Source organism: Centropristis striata, chromosome 21, assembly GCF_030273125.1.
Source record: "Centropristis striata isolate RG_2023a ecotype Rhode Island chromosome 21, C.striata_1.0, whole genome shotgun sequence".
Classification (NCBI taxonomy): domain Eukaryota; kingdom Metazoa; phylum Chordata; class Actinopteri; order Perciformes; family Serranidae; genus Centropristis; species Centropristis striata.
Window position 1 is genome coordinate 486,396 of NC_081537.1, and position 24,371 is coordinate 510,766.

Genomic DNA, 24,371 nt, shown 5'->3' on the forward strand with positions numbered 1-24,371 from the left:
CTATGATGTCACAAGGACACAATTTCTCTAAAAATAAAGGGACTTTTCAGTTTTTGCTGATATTTACATTTAAATTTACAGTAGAAAACCAACTCACTGTAATTGTTATGGTGAAGTTCTGGCAACCACAGCTGACGGTATTTTAGCGTAAATTAGACAGTTTTTTTTTTACAGTGGACCCTATTGTACACTGTAAAAAAATGTTGTTTTTATGGTAAAACCAGCAGCTGTGGTTGCCAGAACTTTACTGTAATAAACGGTGCAACTTTTTCTAAAATTACTATAAAATGATATTAGCACTGTTGGTTTCATGTTTAAGATTGACATTTTATTCCATATTTTACCGTAAAAAACAAGTTTTTCCGTCAAAAGAAACGCTGTTCTGCCATATAATTGACAAGAAAATACTTTATAAATGCTGCATGAATTAAAGATTTTACCATTAAATATTACAGTATATTTCTGTTAGAGATATGGTGTTTAGTACATTTAACAGTGAGAAATAAAGTGTTTTTACAAAAAAAATAAATGCAAAAATAATGCTTGTATATATACTACAAACACTGTGCCAGAGTATTTTACAGTTGAGTAATGTATTTATTTATTTATTTTTATTAAAAAATACTATTTTGGCTGATATAAACATTTACAGTGTTTCATTGTTACTGAAACTGAATTAACTTATTTATCATTTTACGTCTTTTACTGTCATGGTTTAGACAGTAAAATCTGCTAAAATTTAAAATCTACAGACATTTTTTACAGTGTAAAGTATTACTCTGCAGCTGCATGGATACTTTAACACATTCAACATATCATTTAATGTTTATTTATTTATTTTGTGCCTGTTGCAGTCAAAGAAAGGTAAATGTGCGAGCAGCAGCAGAGAGCTGAGCGTGGTGATGCCCAGCGGTCAGAGCGTCCTGGTGAAGTGTGAGGTGAAGTCCAGAGGACGAGATGTCTTCGACATGATCGTGGCTCACTCCAACCTCATGGAGCATTTCTACTTTGGCCTTGCTTATATTGATGGTAAAGAGGCTTCTAGAACCTGATAATGTAGTAAATTCCCAATAATGTAATAAAAATCTGCACTTGAGTCCATTGTAAATGTAATAAAACCTGATAATGTAATAACTTCCCGATAATGTAATAAAGTGCATTTCCCAATAATGTAATACACTTTTTTTTTACCAATAATGTAATAAAGTATGACATTAATGGGAGATTATTACATTATCAGGTTAGCCTTCATTTCACAAGTCCTGATAATGTAATAATTCCCTAATATTGTAATAATTTAACAGCAGACCATCCATTACTTGAGTTCAAGTGGTGATACTGTGTATCAACTCTAGCTCAGAGCTCTAGCGCCACCAACAGGTCAAAGTTGAATGTTTATTCACTCGTTTTTCACAAAGGATGTATCACTAATACACCAATCCGAACTCAATGCATCCTCAATGGGGTTTGTCGGCCATATTGGATTTTCCGCCATCTTTGATTTGATCAAAAACCTTCCATTAATGTTATACTTTATTGCATTATTGGTAAAAAGTGTATTACATTATTTGGAAATGCACTTTATTACATTATTGGGAAGTTATTACATTATCAGGTTTTATTACATTTTCAATGGACTCAAGTGCAGATTTTTCTTACATTATCTGGAATTTATTACATTATCAGGTTCTACAAGAGTAATGAGCTAGCTGTTAGCAAGTCTTTCTCAAAGACTTTTACAGGATGGTAGGAAAGATTATAAACTATAATTTATGTATTTATATCTGTCAACTTGTTCTTTATCTATTTTATTTTCTCCATTTTCCGTGTAGATAATGAGTTTTTCTTCGTGGACAATGATACCAAGATTTCCAAAGTGGCTCCAGATAGTTGGAAGAAAGTGCCTACCACCACCTTTGTCCTTTTCTTCAGGGTCAAGTTCTTTGTCAACGACATTGCTCTTCTTTTGTAAGTATTTATATCTGTTGTTTTTAACCAAAAACATCTTATCATGAAATATGTCTCCTGAAGTTGACTCATTTAACCCATAACAACTCAGACCCATTTATCCTTGAAGGAAAATTATAGGGGATATACACTGTAAAAAATTCAGTTTCAGTAACAATGAAACACTGTAAATGTATATAACAACCAAAATAGGATTTTTACAGTTTTTAAAAAAACAAACAAACATTGCTCTACTGTAAAATGCTCATGAAAGAAGATGAAAGTGGCAAGAGACAAAAACTCACATTTCTGAGAAAAATAAACATAGACATTCTTTGAGATTAAAACCGATACATTTACGAGTAAAAACAATAATATTTTCTGAGATTTTAAATGCAAATTTAAGTGAAAGCAGCTGATATTCTGAGATAAAGTTTTAATGTGTGAGCCCTCACTGTCATTTTTGCATTTATTTTTTGTAAAAATACTTTTTCTAACTTAAATGTACTAAACACCATATCTCTAACAGAAATATACTGTAATATTTAATGGTAAAATTTTTAATTTATGCAGCATTTATAAAGTATTTTCTTGTCAATTATATGGCAGAACAGCATTTCTTTTGACGGGAAAACTTTTTATTTATATGGTAAAATAGGGAACAAAATGGCGTAAAAATCGTTAAGGGGAAATCAACAGTGCCAATATCATGTCACCGTGGATTCTTATGGGTTAAATTAAATATTTGTGGTGTTGTCTGTCAGACACAAACAGACCCGCCACCAGTACTACCTCCAGCTGAGGAGAGACCTCCTGGAGGACAAGCTGTCCTGCCACGAGGAGACGGCCGTCTACCTGGGAGCTCTGGCCCTGCAGGCCGAGTGTGGAGACTGCATGCCTGAGGTGGTGCACCACAAACATGTCAAATCAAAGGCAACTCTGTGAAAGATGACGTATAATAAGTGTGTAAACATCAGTTCTATGGAAGCCCATATAACAATACACAAATTGACCAAAAAATGATCAAAAAAGACACAAAATAGATGTAAAAATGACCACTAAAATGACACAAACTGACAAAAAAGACACAAATTGACCAAAAAAGACACAAATTGACAAAAAAGACACAAAATGACCAAAAATAGATAGCCACAATGATGAAATTAACTCTTAAAACCAGATAAATTAAGGCCCGAGCAGAGTGACCTGATGATTATTTGGTTCTTACCAAGATAAAAAAAAACTTTAGATTTAGAAGTGTAAGATCATTTATCTTGTCTTAAGGGTTAATTTATTATTTTAAGTGTTCAACATGCTTATTTCTAGATTTAATAATCTTAATGTAATAAATCTTGTCAAGGTAAATTATCTGTCCATGCAGCAAGATCATTTCCCTCAGATTTACTGTTTGATCTGGTTTTTAGACACCCTTTTGCAGTGTTAATGTTAAGTTATTGTGAAATTTGAAAATTAACATGCAGTTTAAATCATGTAACTTTAAAGTTACAATTACTAAAATTAAAATGCAATTTTGTATTTATTTGAAATTGTTTGAAAATTACATTTCATCTTCATTTTAACTTAACAAAGGCTGACATAAATGGAAAATCAGGTTAAGCAAGTTAAATTAATCCATTTAAATTTTTACTCAAATAACACATTCATATGCTGTTGTGGAATTAAGTTTTTATTTATATATAGATTTTTTTTGTGTCATCATTTTAATAATTTTCCCTACGGGCTTTTAAGTCTAAGGCAAATAATTTAAGCAATATTTAATTTAATCCTATCATTGTTAATTTAAGAGTCAAGTGTGTGTTCCATCATAGTTCAGTTTCTAGTGTGTATATGTCTCTAAATGAAAGCTTTTGTTGTGTTCAGGTGTACGGTAGGAACTACTACCGCCCTGACCAGTACGTCTCCAAGAGCGTGATGGAGAAACGTGCCTTGCCGTTTATTCAGGCGGAGCTGCTGCGACTTCACACCAACAACTCTCAGATGCTCACTGACGAATCAGAGCTGGAGTTCCTCAAGGTAGCAGAAACTGAATCTGATGTATTTTATATTTGAATTTCAATTGTTTAACCCTCTGAAATCTTCGGCTATTATGTCTGTTTAAAAAATCTGTTAAAAAATCTTCACCATGCCATGTTCCATGTGCCATTTTCAGCGTTACCTCACCTTTATGTCCTGATAATTAATTTATAACTTTGACTTACTTGATCAAAATGTTGAACCCAAAAGAGACAAAAGGAAAACATAAAATCTGATGTTGAAAATTATGTTTCACACACAGAAATGTACCTGTTGCATATATATGAATATGAATACAGGTTGCAATTATAACACATAACAGGTAAATGAGGATAATATGTAGTTCTATAGTTTTATATTAAATATATTTGACATTATCTCCAGTTTTACTTGGCCGAATATAATCAAAAAGAGCAATCGAGCCTCTTCAGCCAATCAGCACCTCCCTTTTTTTGTAACATTTGTTGCCACCCGGTTGCCATAGCGACTCTTCGACCAATCAGCACAATCAAGTGCAGAAAACGGAGGTGCTGATTGGCCGAAGAGGCGCTCTGTGTATCTTTGTCGCAGAAAATTGAAATTGAATTTTGTGAACTGAATTTGAATTGTGAGAACTGAGTGTTACTAATAAATTAAATTTCAAATTACAATTCAGATTCAGTTTTTCAATGCAATGATTCAAACTGAACAAAACAAATTAAAATTATGTGATAAAAAATTCAGTTTTTTAATGCAATTATTCAAGTTAAGCAATTCAAATTCAAATATAAATAATTCAAATTCAGTTTCTGGTGGCTCATGTTTCAGCCCATACAAACCTGTCAATGAAAATTATTATCGTAGTCATAGATGATCATTTTCTACCTTTAACATTATATTCAGCACATGTCCTACTCTCTGTTTGTCTCTTCAGGTGTGTCAGCAGTTACCTGAATACGGCGTGTTATTCCACCGAGTGACGAGAGAGAAAAAGCCTTCAGAAGGAGAGATCATCCTCGGGGTTTGTGCCAAAGGAGTCATCCTCTACGAGGTTAAAGATGGCTGCCGCTCCACCAGCCAGACCTTCTACTGGAGGGAGACGGCAACAATCTCCTCTAATGTGAGTGGACTGATGGTGGTCAGTTACTATGTGGAGAATAGAATAGAAATAGAATAGAATGCCTTTATTTTCACTATACGCATGTACAATGAGATTTGAGAGCTGACTCCAAAAAGCGGTGCGACAATAAATAAAAGATATTTTTGCGGTTTAATTTTTTGCAGTTGAATTTTTTGAGGTTTAATTTTTTGAGCTTGAATTTTTTTAAGCTGAATTTTTTGAGCTTGAATTTTTTTGAGGGTTGAATGTTTTGCGGTTGAATTTTTTGAGCTTGAATTTTTTGCGGTTGATTGTTTTGAGGTTGAATTTTTTGCGGTTGATTGTTTTGAGGTTGAATTTTTTGTGGTTGAATTTTTTTAGGTTGAATTTTTTGCGGTTTAATTTTTTGACGTTTAATTTTTTTAGGTTGAATTTTTTGCGGTTGAATTTTTTGAGGTTGAACTTTTTGAGGTTGAATTTTTTGCGGCTGATTTTTTTGCGGTTTAATTTTTTGCGGTTTAATTTTTTGACGTTTAATTTTTTTAGGTTGAATTTTTTGCGGTTGAATTTTTTGCAGATGATTTTTTTGCGGTTTCATTTTTTTTAGCTTGAATTTTTTGCGGTTTCATTTTTTGCAGTTACATTTTTTGCAGTTGAATTTTTTGCGGTTTTAATTTTAATTTTAATTTTTAACATTGAAAAACATTTTTTTTTACATTTTTTTTTAACATTGAAAAACATTCAGATACATAGTTTCAATGCAAAAATATTCAGTGCTAGAAATTAACATCTTTTTTATTTCAAACTCAACGTTTCCTTGTGTTTTCTGCAGAGACGTAAGTTTGTGATAGAGAGCCGAGGCAGCAAGAAGAAGCACACCTTCATCACAGAGAGGTCAAAGATCGCCAAATATCTGTGTAACCTCTGTTCAGCCCAACACAAGTTCAACAACGAGATGAACTCTCGCCAGCTCAGCCAAAGCCTGGTCTCAGGTCAGTTACCACACCACAGACGCTTCAGATCTTTAAGACCAATTGTTAGAGAAATGCATTGAGGAAACCTTTAAAATTAAATTATCTGACTCCAACAGTGAATCCTCAACCAATTCTGGTACCACTTTACAATAACCATCATTTATAAATGGTAAACAGATATAGTTTATTAATGTTTAATCATCATTTATAAACCATATATAGGCCATTTAGAATGTTAAATACATCATTAGGGCCTCGGGGCAATCTCCCCAGCACTGGTCCCATACAGCAATATCTGTAGGGACCAGTGCTGCACTACTGTTATACTGTGGATTTCTTCTTCTTCCTCTTCCGGACGCAATTTCGTCCCGCTACTAGTCCTACAACTTGAAGAGTTGCAGGACAAATTATACATCAAAACGTGTGGTTTGATCGGGATCGGTGTGCTATTACTTTTCTCTACGGAACACGAATTTTTCGCGACGTAAGTTGCGAAAAACTGCCCCAAATTTTGCATTGAAGTGAATGGGACGGCCGACAAAAAATGAGGGAAAAAGAACAATAATTGGAGATTTTTAAACGTCTACTTCTCCGGCATAATTTCACCTAGAGACTCCATTTAAACTTTAAACAGTAGACACAAGTCTTGTGTATCGGTGTATTAATCCACGTTTCGATAGGTCATATAGTTTTTTATCAATCCCTGTTCAATGACCATGATCATTTTTGGAGAAATTCTGAGATTATAATGGGTGTGTATTGCACGGAATGTTCGTGTCACAGTGTGTGACATCATCACCAGAGTGTAGAGGGAGAGGTAAAACTGTCAAAAAATAAATTTGAAAACTGCGCTCCAGGCCGCAAATTCCACTCTACAGAAATAATTTATACATAGAAACGTAGGAAAATTAGTCTTCTCCCTCACAATCCTCTGGTAAAGCTGTCAGAGTTATAGTTTGGGCGTAGGACACACAGATGATCCACCAACACCACCAACAGCCTCATTGGCTCCCATATTAAAAACGCAGGAAGATTTCTGAAAAAGGGAGATGTAACAGTTTTTTTAGATCGCTCTAACAAAGCTATTTTTTAATTTATCAATACAGGGACACGTCATGTCACCAGGCAGTAATCTTTTCTGCCCAGTACGTCATGTCCGTGTCCTGACCTGTTAACAAAACTTGTTAAAACAAACCTCCTGCCTTGTTATGATTTACAGAGATATAATTGGAGACACAGATTTTGCAATGTCCACATGAAATCTAAAATCTAAAATATGAAACATAAAATATATATTCTTTGTGATTATAGAATCTTAATCAGTTTAAGCAAATGGAATATATGTATTTAGAGTAATCACAGTTTCTAAACCAATATTAACACACGATAATGACCTTCACACAGATAGTGATCCCCATACACAGAGACAGAATAACAGATTATCTGAACATTTCTCTTGTGAAACCATTTCCACTCTGTATACACTACTGGTCAAAAGTTTTAGAACACACCAACTTTTCCAGAATTTAATTGAAAATTATGCAGTTTAATGTCTCAGTGTAGCATTTACATTGTTGCAACGTTTAAAAATTCTTTATTGAGCATGATAGTGTTTTGAAAGTTAAAAAAAAGATTCAAAATCACATTTTATGTTGGACTAAAGGACTAAAAAAGACACAAAATGACCAAAAAAAGACACAAAATGACCAAAAAAAGACACAAAATGACAAAAAAAGACTAAAAAATGACACAAAATTACCAAAAAAGGACACTAAATGACAAAAAAGACACAAAATTATTTAAAAAAGACACAAAATTATCAAGAAAAGACACACAGTTACCTAAAAAAGTAATTAAAGGGACCTTCCACACACAACACGGTAAAGTGCCATTCATATAAAACTCACAAATGACAAAAAAAGACACCAAAAGACACAAAATGACTAAAAAAAGACACAAAATGACAAAAAAAAGACACCAAAAGACACAAAATGACAAAAAAAAGACACAAAATGACAAAAAAAGACACAAAATGACTTACAAAGACATGAAAAGAATTCAAAAATGGACAAAATAGCCCAAGACTCCATAGAGTTAAGTTGTTAACCCATTTCTTGTTCCCTGAAAAAGGCCTACTTGTATAATTCTGAAATGTACATTATTTTCCAGTTTTGGTTAAGCTTACCTTTTTTTATTTACCTCTGGCAGTTCACCACTTACCTTTGGACCCTTTCAAGCTGTTCATTTGACTTGAACTGCTTGAATTTCAATAAAAAACTGGAAAAATTGAGGTGTTCTAAAACTTTTGACCGGTAGTGTATATTTGCTGTGTTTCCCTCCAGAAGACAACATGGTGCAGTATCCAGCGGCGTGTCGTTCTCAGGGCAGCAGGATGAAGTCGTACTCGTGTTCGGAGACGCCTCAGGACGACAGCGGGCTGACCACGCCGCAGGACGAGACGCTCAACAAGCTGTGTGACGACGTGGCCGCCAGGATCGAGACCCGCATCAAGCAGCAGCGCCTCAACGACCACAGGTACACTGGTAACATGGCTGCAGACCAAGTTATAATAGTTTTGGATTTTTCATTAGTTTTAGTTTTAATTTCGTTGTCAATTTTTGTTTTCAAATTCAGTTAGTTTTAGTTAGTTTTTAGAGTGAGTTTGCTAGTTTTGATTAGTTTTATTTTTTGGAAAATGCTTAGTTTTAGTTTAGGTTTTATTAGTTTTAGTTTAGTTTTTATTAGTTTTAGTTTAGTTTTTATTAGTTGTAGTTTAGTTTTTATTAGTTGTAGTTTAGTTTTTATTAGTTTTAGTTTAGTTTTTATTAGTTTTAATTTTAGTTTTTATTAGTTGTAGTTTAGTTTTTATTAGTTGTAGTTTAGTTTTTATTAGTTGTAGTTTAGTTTTTATTAGTTGTAGTTTAGTTTTTATTAGTTGTAGTTTAGTTTTTATTAGTTGTAGTTTAGTTTTTATTAGTTTTAGTTTAGTTTTTATTAGTTTTAGTTTAGTTTTTATTAGTTGTAGTTTAGTTTTTATTAGTTGTAGTTTAGTTTTTATTAGTTTTAGTTTAGTTTTTATTAGTTTTAATTTTAGTTTTTATTAGTTGTAGTTTAGTTTTTATTAGTTGTAGTTTAGTTTTTATTAGTTGTAGTTTAGTTTTTATTAGTTGTAGTTTAGTTTTTATTAGTTTTAGTTTAGGTTTTATTAGTTTTAGTTTAGTTTTTATTAGTTTTAGTTTAGTTTTTATTAGTTGTAGTTTAGTTTTTATTAGTTGTAGTTTAGTTTTTATTAGTTTTAGTTTAGTTTTTATTAGTTGTAGTTCAGTTTTTATTAGTTGTAGTTCAGTTTTTATTAGTTGTAGTTTAGTTTTTATTAGTTGTAGTTTAGTTTTTATTAGTTTTAGTTTAGTTTTTATTAGTTTTAGTTTAGTTTTTATTAGTTGTAGTTTAGTTTTTATTAGTTGTAGTTTAGTTTTTATTAGTTGTAGTTTAGTTTTTTTTAGTTGTAGTTTAGTTTTTATTAGTTTTAGTTTAGTTTTTATTAGTTGTAGTTTAGTTTTTTTTAGTTGTAGTTTAGTTTTTATTAGTTGTAGTTTAGTTTTTATTAGTTGTAGTTTAGTTTTTATTAGTTGTAGTTGAGTTTTTATTAGTTGTAGTTTAGTTTTCATTAGTTGTAGTTTAGTTTTTATTAGTTGTAGTTTAGTTTTTATTAGTTGTAGTTTAGTTTTTATTAGTTGTAGTTTAGTTTTTATTAGTTGTAGTTTAGTTTTTATTAGTTGTAGTTTAGTTTGTATTAGTTGTAGTTTAGTTTTTATTAGTTGTAGTTCAGTTTTTATTAGTTTTAGTTTAATTTTTATTAGTTGTAGTTTAGTTTTTTTTAGTTGTAGTTTAGTTGTTATTAGTTGTAGTTTAGTTTTTATTAGTTGTAGTTTAGTTTTTATTAGTTGTAGTTGAGTTTTTATTAGTTGTAGTTTAGTTTTCATTAGTTGTAGTTTAGTTTTTATTAGTTGTAGTTTAGTTTTTATTAGTTGTAGTTTTGTTTTTATTAGTTGTAGTTTAGTTTTTATTAGTTGTAGTTTAGTTTTTATTAGTTGTAGTTCAGTTTTTATTAGTTTTAGTTTAATTTTTATTAGTTGTAGTTTAGTTTTTATTAGTTTTAGTTTAGTTTTTATTAGTTTTAGTTTAGTTTTTATTAGTTGTAGTTTAGTTTTTATTAGTTGTAGTTTAGTTTTTATTAGTTTTAGTTTAGTTTTTATTAGTTGTAGTTTAGTTTTTATTAGTTGTAGTTTAGTTTTTATTAGTTTTAGTTTAGTTTTTATTAGTTGTAGTTTAGTTTTTATTAGTTTTAGTTTAGTTTTTATTAGTTGTAGTTTAGTTTTTATTAGTTGTAGTTTAGTTTGTATTAGTTGTAGTTTAGTTTTTATTAGTTGTAGTTCAGTTTTTATTAGTTTTAGTTTAATTTTTATTAGTTGTAGTTTAGTTTTTATTAGTTGTAGTTTAGTTTTTATTAGTTTTAGTTTAGTTTTTATTAGTTGTAGTTTAGTTTTTATTAGTTGTAGTTTAGTTTTTATTAGTTTTAGTTTAGTTTTTATTAGTTGTAGTTTAGTTTTTATTAGTTTTAGTTTAGTTTTTATTAGTTGTAGTTTAGTTTTTATTAGTTTTAGTTTAGTTTTTATTAGTTGTAGTTGTTTTGTAATGGGGTATTTGTTGGGTCCAGATTCAATAAGGTCACAATAAATGTTTCCTTTATTTCCTTTGTCTGATCCATCTCAGCCCCAATAAGTTTATTAAGTCATAAAACCAGATAGATGAAATAGATTTCATATCAACCAAAAAGGTTTACGGAGGAAAAAAGTTGTCAAAGACGAAAACGAAGGACATTTTCACTTTAATTTTAGTTAGTTTTGTAACCACACAACACAGTTTCAGTTAGTTATCGTTTTTTTAAAAAACTCCCGTTTTTATTTTTATTTCAGTTAACGAAAATGTTTTTTCAATTCTAGTTTTCGTTATTTCGTTAGTTTTTTCGTTAACTATAATAACCTTGCTGCAGCCTTCAGGGGGAAAAACTGCTCAACCATGACAGTAGAAGACGTGAAATGATAAATGAGTTAATCCAGTTTCAGTACCAATGAAACCAGCATGGTAACGTTGTGTTTCCTGCAGCACGTGCTCCAGCAGCCAGCCCAGCAGCGCTGGGATGCGTTCCCCAGCCTTCTCTCAGAGGAGTGGATCTGAAGCTCCGTCTGGCTCTCCAGCAGCAAGAGGTACAACTACTATATGTATTATAGTATAGTATATATACTATATTATACTCACTTCTTCTACATGACTAACTACAAATCAAGGTTATAATAGTTTTGGGTTTTTCATTAGTTTTAGTTTTACTTTCGTTGTGATTTTTTGTTTTCAAATTCAGTTAGTTTTAATGAGTTTGAATGAAATTTGTCACTTTTTTCTTTAAATTTAAAAAAAAATTTTGCTGTAAATTTGTCACCTTTTTTCTTTAAATTTGTCACTTTTTTCTTAAAATTTGACAATTTTTTCTTGCAAATTTATCACATTTTTCTTTAAATTTGTCACTTTTTTTCTTTAAATTTGTCACTTTTTTCTTTAAATTTGAAAAAAAAAATTGCTGTAAATTTGTCACTTTTTTCTTGTAAATTTGTCACTTTTTTCTTTAAATTTGTCACTTTTTTCTTGTAAATTTGACAATTTTTTTGCTGTAAATTTGACCCTTTTTTTCTTGTAAATTTGTCACTTTTTTCTTTAAATTTGTCACATTTTTTCTTTAAATGTGTCACTTTTTTCTTTAAATATGCCACTTTTTTTCTTGTAAATTTATCACATTTTTCTTGTAAATTTGTCACTTTTTTTCTTTAAATTTATCACTTTTTTCTCGTTAATTTTTCACTTTTTTCTCGTAAATTTCATTGATGATGACGAAAATGAATATCCCACCCCTGCTTTAGACCATGTTGTGCATCAAAGGGTTAATGAAGAAGTTAGATATTATGTTGACATTTTCCTCTTTACTTTGTGTCTTTCAGAAACTCCTCCTAAACTAGGATCGTCCTCAGAGAGAGAAGTCCTCTGTGTGACTCTAAAGAAAGACCCAAAGCTGGGCCTGGGTGAGACACACACACACACACACACACACACACACACACACACACACTTTATCTGAGTTCAATAGGGAGAAAGTTGATCTTTACTCAGCAAAATTCAAGATGCTAAATGAGACTACAGTGGTTGTTGAGGACATTAAATGTTAAGATGATTAAATCTAGAAATAAGCATGTTGAACCCTTAAAATAATAAATGAACTCTTAAAACCAGATAAAGTAAAGCTGCCAGCAGTGATGAACTGGCCCGAGCAGAGTGACCTGATGATTATTTGGTTCTTACCAAGATTAAAAAAAACTTTTTGTGTCTTTTTTTGGTGATTTTACGTCTTTTGTGTCTTTTTTTTGTGTGTTTTTTTTTTGTCTTTTTATGGGTTTTTTTGGTCATTTTATGCCTTTTGTTTCTTTTTTGGTCATTTTACATCTTTTTTTGGTCATTTTGTTTCTTTTCACATCTTCTTTTGTTCACAAAATGACCAAAAAAGACAAAAAATGTACAAAAGAGATAAAGTAAAGCTGCCAGCAGTGATGAACTGGCCCGAGCAGAGTGACCTGATGATTATTTGGTTCTTACCAAGATAAAAAAAACTTTTTGTGTATTTTTTTTTGTGTGATTTTTATCTTTTTGTGTATTTTTTTTTAGTGATTTTACGTCTTTTGGGTCTTTTTTTGTGTGTTTTTTTGTCTCTTAATGTCTTTTTTGTGATTTTACATCTTTCTGTGTCTTTTTTGTGTCTTTTTTGGTATTTTTGTGTCTTTTTTGTGTCTTTTTTGGTGTTTTTGTGTCTTTTTTGGTTATTTTTTGGTCTTTTTGTGTCTGTTTTTTGTCTTTTTGTGCATATCTGTCCATGCAGCAAGATCATTTCCCTCAGATTTACTGTTTGATCTGGTTTTTAGACTAAACACCTTTTTACAGTGCATTATCACTAATATCGTCACTTTACTTTTATGTTCAAAATGTTTTACTGTAACTCCAGCTTGCATTTCCCTGGACGATCACAGCTAAATACATGAACAAAGCTGGTCAGAATAAATGATTTAGATCATGTAAGTGCTCTAACTGTGGTTATGTAAAGTCATAAATAAGTCATATTGTTCTCTCAAAGGCTTTTCTTGGTTTGTGTTGATGCAGGTGTAGTGATAGTGGGAGAGGACACTGTGGGGACGTATGACTTGGGCATCTTTGTTGCGTCTATTGTTCCTGGTGGACCTGCTGATAAGGACGGACGCATCCGACCAGGTAAAGTACCAAAATCAGGTGTATTTTGCTTAAAAATATCAAAATTATCTGCCAATGGAACAATAAAATTTGTCTTGTCAAGACTTTCCAAAACCAGTAAAAATATCTAATGTCAATGAACCAAAAATACCTTAGAATTAGTGTATCCTAACTGATAACACGTGACTTTTTCTTTGTTCACATTTAAAATTCTTTATTGAGCATGATAGTGTTTTGAAAGTATAAAAAAGAGTCAAAATCACATTTTATGTTGGACTAAAGGACAAAAAATGACATGAAATGACTAAAAAGACACAAAATGACCAAAAAAGTGACTAAAAAAGACACAAAATGACTAAAAAAAGACACAAAATGACTAAAATAAGACTAAAAAAGACACAAAATTACTAAAAAAAGACACAAAATGACTCAAATAAAACTAAAAAAAGACACAAAATTACTAAAAAAAGACACAAAATTACTAAAATGAGACAAAAAAGACACAAAATGACTAAAAAAAGACACAAAATGACTAAAATAAGACTTAAAAAAGACACAAAATAACTAAGAAAAGACACAAAGTGACTTAAATAAGACAAAAACATTCAAAATGACTAAAAAAAGACACAAAATGACTAAAATAAGACTTAAAAAAGACACAAAATAACAAAACAAAGACACAAAGTGACTAAAATAAGACAAAAAAGACACAAAATGACTAAAAAAAGACACAACATGACTTTCTAGTTGTAAGTGTTGGTGAAGCAGCTTTGTAACTGTTGATATTCTAGTTTCCAGCATGTATTTACTCAGTATAGGTGATAAAATCTCAGTAACAAGCTGTAATATCTGATTTAGATCATTAAGGACCAAAACACTTCAAACAAGTCAAACAGTCTAAAATAAAAACTGCTGACTAAGAAGAACTATCTGATCAGACATTAATAATCAGATATCCCTTTAATCTGACATATTTAATCTGATTTAGCTTCAGTTTCTGCAGTGAGGGGGTCAGATTAGAGTTCAGAGGTGGTGGTGAGGTCTTCACCCTCCTCTGTTACTGGACACCGTCTCACTGTGACCTTTGACCTCAGGTGGCCGTCTGATCTCTCTGAACCACGTCAGCCTGGAGGGCGTCACGTTCAGCGAGGCAGCGGAGGTGATGCAGAGCAGCCCCGAGGAGGTGCAGCTCATCATCTCACAGCCCAAAGGTGGTCAGGGTGTGTGTGTGTGTGTGTGTGTGTGTGTGTGTGTGTGTGTGTGTGTGTGTACTTGTACTTCCTACATAGTGAGGACCGGAACACTTTTTTAACCAACAGAGTGAGGACATTTTTGCAAAGTGAGGACATTTCGGCCGGTCCTCACTTCTTTAAAGGCTTTTTTGAGATTTCAGACTTTGTTTTAAGGGTTAAAGGTTACATGATAATGATAATTAACTGAAACTGTATTGTGAGGTTACAAAACTAACTAAAATTATAGTGAAAATGTCCTTCGTTTTCCTCTTTGTCTTATCCATCTTCATTATGTATGAAAAAAGTTGACAAAGGAAATAAAGGCAAAATTTACTGTGACCTCTTTTAATCTCCCACCCAACAAATACCCCATTACAAAAAACTACAACTAATAAAAACTAAACTAAATCTAAAGCATTTAAAAAAAAAAAATACTAAACTAAAACTAGCAAACTCACTCTAAAAACTCATTAAAACTAACTGAATTTGAAAACAAAAATTCACAACAAAATTAAAACTAAAACTGATGAAAAATCCAAAACTTTTATAACCTTGCAAGGGAATTCACTGTTACAATGAGGGTCCTCACAAAGATAGAAGTACAAGAATGTGTGTGCGTGTGTGTGTATGTGTGTGTGTGTCTGTGTGTTCTTGTTCTTCCTACATAGTGAGGACCGGGACGCGCTTTTAACCAACAGAGTGAGGACATTTTTGTGAAGTGAGGACATTTTGGCCGGTCCTCACTTCTTTAATTGTTTGAGAGTTTAGGGGTTAAAGGTTACAGGTTTACAGTCCGGTCCATAAATATTTGGACATTGACACAATTTTCAGCATTTTTGGCTTTAAACTAAATGCTAAAATTAGCCCAACAAACTGTTTGCATGTACATTGTCTTCCTATAGTTACTTTATAAATAAAGTTTGGGAGCTTGTCCAACATGCATTTCTAACAGCATAACCTCTACTTCATACAATAAATATGAAAATAAATGGAATATCTGAACTTTTTTTTGGAAACGGGGAAGTCTGAAAGGCACCTTAAGACCGAGCAGCGTGCGCGTTCACAAAAAACGCCCAACTCTATACGTTGGGTGTGGGATGTATGTTACAATTGAATTGCTTAAAAACGCCCAAACACAGACAGAAAGCAGAGAGAACAAGGGCTTTTATTGGAGGGACACTTTTTTCCAGCAGCCTTTGAGATTGGACAAAGTTCTCCTGAACTAAAGAAAACTAAAAGGAACTTTGACTTGATCTTTGATTCATTTTCTCACTCAAGAGAGGTATTATATCCACTACAGTACTCCACCGGAAGTGTCAGAAGGTGGAATAGTTTCGGAACTTTTTCAAAATGTTATCCTGAAGTATTTTTGCGGTATAACATTGACTTTTTTGTTTTTATTCATAGTGAGCCCCAGCCCCAACAGTGTGCGCTCTCTCGGGTTGAGGAATTACGATTCCCAGACCACGCTGATGGCGGACGGCCGGTCAGGAGACGACAGTTTGGATGAGATTGTTTCAGTCATGATGCCGCCGAAGACCAGCAACAGGCTTCATGTCCCCAGAGAAGTCCCCCCAAGGGTCTACGGCGCACAGGTACAACCATGGAGATGTCACTTCTTTAGTTTTAGTTATTTAAAGCGTCATTAAGTATAAAGACTGTATCCCAAATCGGACACATCTGCAATGCTGCACTTTCCGGTGTTTTCACGGTCATTTAGAATAAGATCACCACCACCAGTGTAGCTATAAGTGATGTATACATATTTAACAATCTACATGTGAAATTTCATTTATGTACATGGAGATTAACATGTCTGATTACAATATGAAAGTAACTCTGATGGGAGAAAGCAGTAAAAACGCTCAGGCGATGATCTTAAAAGTACATCTGTATTTTTACTGTTCTGTATTTTATTGTGAAAGACAGAAGTACGGTCCAGGTATGATGGGAGGGATGGATGGTTGGTTGGTTGGTTGGTTGGTTGGATGGTTGGTTGGATGGTTGGTTGGATGGTTGGTTGAATGGTTGGTTGGTTGGTTGGTTGGTTGGTTGAATGGTTGATTGGTTGGTTGGTTGAATGGTTGGTTGGTTGGTTTGTTGGTTGATTGGTTGGTTGGTTGGTTGAATGGTTGAATGGATGGTTGGTGGTTTGGTTGGTTGGTTGGTTGGTTGGATGGTTGGTTGGTTGGTTGGTTGGATGGTTGGTTGAATGGTTGGTTGAATGGTTGGTTGGTTGGTTGGTTGGTTGGTTGGTTGGTTGGTGGTTTGGTTGGTTGAATGGTTGAATGGTTGGTTGAATGGTTGGTTGGTTGGTTGGTTGGTTGGTTGGTTGGTTGGATGGTTGGATGGATGGTTGGTTGGTTGGTTGGTTGGTTGGTTGGTTGGATGGTTGGTTGGTTGGTTGAATGGCTGGTTGGTTGGTTGGTTGGTTGGTTGGTTGGTTGGTTGGATGGATGGTTGGTTGGATGGTTGGTTGGTTGGTTGGTTGGTTGGTTGGTGGTTTGGTTGGTTGAATGGTTGAATGGTTGGTTGAATGGTTGGTTGGTTGGTTGGTTGGTTGGTTGGTGGTTTGGTTGGTTGGTTGGTTGGATGGTTGGTTGGTTGGTTGGTTGGTTGGTTGGTTGGTTGGATGGTTGGTTGGTTGGTTGGTTGGTTGGTTGGTTGAATGGTTGGATGGTTGGTTGGTTGGTCTTTATTTGTACTGTCCTGTATTTTATTGTGAAGGACAGAAGTACGGTCCGGGTGTGTTGATAACGATGGTTGATAACGGTGATATCTATTTGGCTTCGCAGAAACGTCCAATTTCACTTGAAAAAACAGCCTCCATTGTTTTATTGTTTTATTGTTTTACAGCGAGGAGATCCAAGTGTCCGATATTGGATACAGTTAGCTCACGGCTAATTCACCGGCGTTAGCGTCTTTTAGCCGACTCTGGTAAACCCAAGGCTAATGTACACGGTTAAAACAAAATATGAGAAAGATAAGAAGTTAAACTTTAGTTTCACACCATTTAATTAATTGGAAGCATTTGATAGAATCTTAGCCGAACGGTGTCTGATTTGGGATACAGTTACGTTAGTCCCTAACCTTTAAGACCCTGGACAGGTGGAGGCCAGAATTATTAACTGAACTCCCACATTTTTTTTATCAAGTGATGATGATTTTGTTCTTGGTTTCAGGACAACTGCTCCCTGTCTCCTCCTCTAAACTGTGGGAGGCCGGAGGTGATCACTGTGACGCTCAGAAAGATATCAGGAAGTCTCGGCATCAGCATCTCTGTGAGTTTATGTAATATTCTGAAAAAGATGAACCTGCACTCAACTCTCAATTATTACGTCAACAATGAATGAATGCTTTATTTCGGTTACAAAAAACAACAAAAAACAACAACAACAACAAAAACAAACAAAACCAAGACAACAAAATAAAATCATGTTTTTTACAAAACAATCCATCAGACAACAACCGAAAAAGGAACAGGCTGAAGCCCCACTAAAGGCTTATTTTTGCCTCTCCTGTACCATCTACATGCATATACATTATATACATTATATACATTACATTAACTGAGTAATTCACATTGTTACAAAACACATGATACCTTAAACTGAAAATCAAATTCAATCAAATTTCATTGTAACCCTTGATAATTTTAGATTTTAAAGTCTTCTTGAAAACTAACATAGAGTTACACATCTTTATTTCATCATTTAGTCCATTAATCCATATTTTTACACCCAAAACTGACACACATCTGTATTTGAGATTAGTTCTGACTTTCTGAGTTTCAAACATTAGCAACCCCCCTTTACAATGTTTAAAATGGTGCCAGGAAGAAGACTGAAAACTGAAAAAAATATTTCTTGCATCTATAGCCATGTTCAGGTAAAGAGTGGCTGCTGGGAAAGTCTCAGGCCACGCCCTCTCTGATGTCTGCTCACTCAGCGTGTCTCCATGACAACAAAGGCTCCAGAGGGATTTAGAGACTGACAGTTTCGACCGTGATGACATACTCGACGGATTAAAGACGGGAGACGCAACTGTGGCCGCCGTCGCTAACTGTGCACAACGTCAGCAGCTGATCATAAACAAAGCAGCATGGCTAATTATGCACAGCGTCTCCGCTGATCATAAACATCGTGATCATGAATTAACCAGCACCACTAACTGTACACAGAGTGTCTGGTGCTTGTTGTAAACAAACAGAGATCGCTAAGTGAACACCTCCTGCAGCAGCAGCACATACACACTGTACTGCTACAGAGCTAACTGTTAGCCTGTTAGCACATACACACTGTACTGCTACAGAGCTAACTGTTAGCCTGTTAGCACATACACACTGTACTGCTACAGAGCTAACTGTTAGCCTGTTAGCACATACACACTGCACTGCTACAGAGCTAACAGTTAGCCTGTTAGTACATACACACTGTACTGCTACAGAGCTAACTGTTAGCCTGTTAGCACATACACACTGTACTGCTACAGAGCTAACTGTTAGCCTGTTAGCACATACACACTGTACTGCTACAGAGCTAACTGTTAGCCTGTTAGCACATACACACTGTACTGCTACAGAGCTAACTGTTAGCCTATTAGCACTGTGCTACTGTGCACCCCAGCGACGCCGGATTGAACTATGAAAGGACAGAAAATCACTTTGGACTGTATGAAGTCCATCTAATTAAGGTGTTCACCATGTAAGAGTATGATTGAAAACATTAGGGATGAACAGTCAAGTGGGGTAATTAGTACGGCAACTTACCCTCAGACATGGGTCACAAAGTCAGCTCTACCCAATCTAATTAACATCTGACAAGATTAGAGAGAGTCAGAGAGAGACAGAGTGGTTGGTGCGGTCATTCATAGACCGTATAACAGAAGTGGTCACGTAGCTACTGTGATGTCACCCAGTCATTGGATGCCTCGAGACAGACGTGACCATATTTGGGTTAAAGGGTGGAGCTGGGAAGGAGCACTAAGCCAAACAAAAGCTAAACATAAAGTTACTAAATAAAAGCAGCATTACATCCATTCCTCACATTAACTAAATGGACTGTAAATGGACTGCACTTCTTCTTCTATTGCACTTTTCTAGTCTTTGCAACCACTCAAAGTGTTTTATACTACAGACATCATCCATTCACCCATTCACACACTCTAGTTTCAACTCTTCTTCAAGAGATTGAGACTATAAATTCATTAAGAATATGTTTATGTTTTAAGTAGTGTCATTTTCTCATTGATTTCTATTCAATCATTCTTTCTGGATTTCAAACAATGACGTCACTCCTTGTAGGTTATTAGAAAAGATACACGTTTAAGACACTTGCGTAGTTTCTTCTTTCCTACATCATGATGTTATCAGATATGTTCTGGGTGAAAGTTTCATCACTATTCCTTCAGGGTGGAGTCAACACTAACCTTCCAAATGGAGGAATCTACATCAGGAGCCTGGTTCCAGGAGGAGCTGCTGAGAGAGATGGACGTATACATTCAGGTATTATAGCTAAATATCATTTGTATTTGTGGAAAACAATCTTTTCAAACAGGTTTAACCAGTTACCATTCAAGGTCCTTTATTTTTTGGGAATTGGGGGTTGTGTGCAGTGGATGTTTAGGGGGAGATAGCAGGTCACCTTATAAGGTCTATAAGGGTTCATGACATTAATATATACCCCTTTGAAGTCCATTTCCATGTTCAAATATGTCCCATAAGTTGTTGCAGCATTTCTTGGATTGATACATACATTTGTTAGACAAATTTGGTGCTGAATTACGCAATTCTATTCATATCAAGAATGGGAAAAAATGGTCAAAAAACCATCCAGAATATCATGAAAAGTGTGCTATGACTTTTTTAAGGGTTTCAGTAAATGTTTATTCGGCAAAAACACACCAAAAAAAATCCCCCCAATGTTCCCCTATGGAGAGGCTAGAGTGATGACATCATAGCTAGAGTGGAGAGAGAGAGAAAAAATTGTCAAAAAATAAAATTGGAAACTGTGCTCGAGGCCGCAAATACCACTCTACAGAAATAATTTATTCATAGATAATAATGACTGTCAATAATACAGTTTCAATGTCAGCCATTTTGGTCAATAATGTATGGGTTAGAGTCACAGGCCAGAGTCAAGCACACTCAAAATTTATTTTAGAAATTTTCTAGTTTAATTTAACACTTTCTTTTTGAGCATCTTCCCCAGAGCCAGAACAGCTCCCAGACGGACAAAAAAAACTTTAACACCATGTCAATGAAAATCAACTTATTTAGTTTGAAAAATATGGTGTGCATATTTTAACATTTAGCTGATGCTTTGAAGAAAAGTAAAAAAAAAAGTAAAATATCATAAATCTGTGTGTTTATTGGGGCTACATGGTGGTTTACTGGTTAGCACTTAGCATGTTCTCCCCATGTCTCCTCCCACAGTCCAAACACTCTGAATTGCCCATTAATTATGTTATTATGTTATTAATTATGTGTCTGCCCTGTGATAGTCTGGCGTCCAGTCCAGCCCCCCAACAATGTTTATTTATTTGTCTCAATCTTTGTGTTACAGGCGACAGATTGTTGGAGGTGGATGGGATTCGCTTCCAGGGCTTCACCTACCAGCAGGCTGTGGAGTGTCTGAGTAAAACTGGGGAGGTAAAGGACAAGATGTGACTGAACTATCATATCATATCATATATATCATTATATATCAGTGTGAGAAGACTAATAGGGTTGTAACGGTACTGTAGTGACCCGATTGCTACTCAAAAAAGATGCCACTAGTATGATGAGATCCCGTTTGTAGTGTTTTACGCGCACAAATGAAATGTCCAGTTTCCGTTTTTCAATTAACTGAGTTTATTGTAACGTTTCCAAACAAAGGTATACTAAGACAGCAAGTGATAAATAGTTAAATCAACTTTGACAACTTAAAAAACCGAGTTGAGTCAACTACAACAATGACGTACAATCAACTTTTTAAACTTTGATTTCTGAGTTTAAACAAAGACAAACCTCAAGTTGAGTTAAATTGCGTTTGAGGGAGCATTTCACTCACCAGCAACTATTATATAACTTTAATAATTCATTATAAAAATGAGGAACTTTTCAAACATGTCTGTATTATACTCATCAATCAAAAGACATGAGTCTACATACTGTGTACGATGGTTCAGTACAAATACATGAAGCATGACAGGTCTACTATAAAGCTATACGCTGATGATGATCAACATTACCTACAAGATGAGCTCGCACCAAAGTTTGTACACGATTTATGGTCAAAATAAAACATATTTTTTTTTATTTTGAATTAAATCAAATTAAATTCAAAATAAAAAATAATTTAATTAATTTAATTTAATTAAAAAATACTTTGTTGGAGCATTGTGATAGAGAGTGTAAATGTTTTTGCAAGGATGTGATTTTTATTTATTTTATTTAGATTTTTTTTTCTTCTCTTTATTTTATTTTCATTTTTAAACCATTTTCTTTCTTTTTATGTTTTGATGAAAAGACTTGATATGTTTACAAAAATGTAGAGCAACATGTATGTGCTGTTTTGTTTTTCTTCAAATAAAAAGTTTAATAACATAAATAAAATAAATAGATAAAATACTTTGTGATTTTCAGCTGTACTTTGAGTTTAGGGCTAACTAGCAAACAAGATAAGCCGGTAACATGGTAAACATGTTAGGAATTTCACTGTGAACGTGTTAGCATTCTGATTTTACACAAAGAATGGAGAGCGACTGCTAATAGATCCATAAAGATTTGGTGCTAATGATGTTATAGCACAAACATAGACATGAAGTTTTTACTTTTTTGCATCTGATTTCATTAGTGTTCCTCCTCGTTATATTCTTGTCTTTCCCTCTTTCTTCTAGGTGGTAACCCTGGTCGTGGAGAGGCAGCTGATGAACCTACCGAGGGTTTCTCTCAGTGCCGACACCATCAGCAGTGGATCCAATCAGAGCGCGAGTCCAGTTTCCAGCCGGCTCCGGATCAACAGCTGCTCGTCCAACAGCACCGCTCCAAACACGACCTCCGACCTTTCCAAGGACTACAGCTTCGTCACTGACGGTAGGAAACACAGTTTAGGTTCAGACCAACAGACTTTTAACTTAAAGTGCTCAATATACAGATAAATGCCTCAACAAACTCAGGATCTGTTTATGGGAACTGCTCAGAAATACAGGTAGATTTATAAAAAAAATTAGAATATCATGAAAAAGTTCAATATTTGTTGTCAATCATTCCAGAAAGTGAAACTCATACATTATATAGATTCATTACACATAGAGTGAAATATTTCAAACCTGTTTTTCTTGTAATTTTGATGATTCTGGCTTAGAGAGAATGAAAACACTAAACTCAGTGTCAGTATAAAATGAGAATATTGTGAAAAAGTTTGGGATTTTTTTCTCCTAAATTTGTATTTTCCTCATGAATTTTTAGATTTTTTAACATAAATTTTTATTATTTTGTCTTAAATTTAAAAAAATTTTTCCTGGTAAATTTATGATTTTCTTTCTTGGAAATATGAGTTTTTTCTCACATAATTTGTGATTTTTTTACTCATAAATTTGTCATTTTTTGCTCGTAAATTGTAGATCTTTTTATCATAATTTTGTATTTTTTTCTCTTAAATTTGTGATTTTTTTTCTCTTGAATTTGTTAGTTCTTTCTTGTAATTTTGATGATTCTGGCTTCGAGATAATGAAAACACATTATAAAGTAGAATATTGCTGGTGAGTTGAATATGCTGGTCCTGGTTCAGTGGTGGACAAAAAATATTGAACTTTTTCACGATATTCTAATTTGTTTGCGATGTACCTGTATTTTGCAAAGAGCATTTTTTGTTCCATAATGAATAAAATGTGCAGATTGATGTTTGTTCCCTTGGAGAGACAGAACATTATATCACTAACACAATAAGGGAGAAGTTACGTGTCTCTAAGCTGTTTTCTGCTGGTCTGATGCTTCTAGCTGAACCTTCACACACTTCCTCCTCTTCATCCTCCTCTTCATCCTGATCTTCCTCACTGACCCTGACCTTCCTCTTCTTATCCTCTGGCCTCCTTTATCCTCTGGCCTCTCCTTCTATATTTGTCCTTACACATCTCCTCTCTTTCCTCAGACACAAGCAGCCAGATCACTCGTTTTAACATAACACAGAGTTAATTAATTATATCAGGCAACAAACCAAAACAGCTTCTGTCTGTTCATAAAGTCCCTCCTAATTATTCCTGTCTAGTTCTGTATTGTTGCTTATTTTATGAAACTTTATTTCTGTATCTGGGTCAGTGACAAATAAGGATTGGCAAGATGTCAAATGGTGTAACCAAAAAAATGTATAAATATTAAATACTTCATCCACCTACATTGAATTTTAGATATTACTAGACTTATAATATAATTATTATAATATAACATATGATTATTATAATATAACATATATTTACTTCATTTTAAAAAACACCAAATGTTGTTTTTTTGTGGGGTTTTTTACCATTTCTACATTTACACATTTTCGTAAATATTGAGCAGAACTTATTCTAAATATAACCATTTTTTCTATAGTTTTGACAAATTATGTAAAATTTGTTGTTGCAATGTAAACATGGATTGTATTTTTTTCCCTCATTTTAGTTTCACATTTATTTTCCTGTATATAATCAGATTTTTATGGGATTAAAATGACTGGTTACACCAACTGACACTGGGTTAGATCACGTCATTGACCCATCTGTTAATGAACAATATAT

The 24,371-nt window shown here is 33.6% G+C and overlaps 1 protein-coding gene across 1 annotated transcript in view; it reads left to right on the plus strand.

Moving 5' to 3' along the window:
* Positions 1–24,371, plus strand: part of frmpd2 (FERM and PDZ domain containing 2) — a 38,071-nt gene that overhangs the window by 8,102 nt on the left and 5,598 nt on the right. The window contains exons 9-24 of the mRNA XM_059325031.1: positions 855–1,029; positions 1,833–1,968; positions 2,712–2,850; positions 3,829–3,981; positions 4,895–5,080; positions 5,892–6,051; positions 8,376–8,568; positions 11,200–11,300; positions 12,084–12,164; positions 13,291–13,398; positions 14,472–14,588; positions 16,017–16,204; positions 17,792–17,890; positions 20,019–20,112; positions 21,173–21,258; positions 22,491–22,686. Of these exons, the coding sequence (XP_059181014.1) occupies positions 855–1,029; positions 1,833–1,968; positions 2,712–2,850; positions 3,829–3,981; positions 4,895–5,080; positions 5,892–6,051; positions 8,376–8,568; positions 11,200–11,300; positions 12,084–12,164; positions 13,291–13,398; positions 14,472–14,588; positions 16,017–16,204; positions 17,792–17,890; positions 20,019–20,112; positions 21,173–21,258; positions 22,491–22,686 (2,212 nt within the window). The remainder of the gene's footprint in view (positions 1–854; positions 1,030–1,832; positions 1,969–2,711; positions 2,851–3,828; positions 3,982–4,894; positions 5,081–5,891; positions 6,052–8,375; positions 8,569–11,199; positions 11,301–12,083; positions 12,165–13,290; positions 13,399–14,471; positions 14,589–16,016; positions 16,205–17,791; positions 17,891–20,018; positions 20,113–21,172; positions 21,259–22,490; positions 22,687–24,371) is intronic.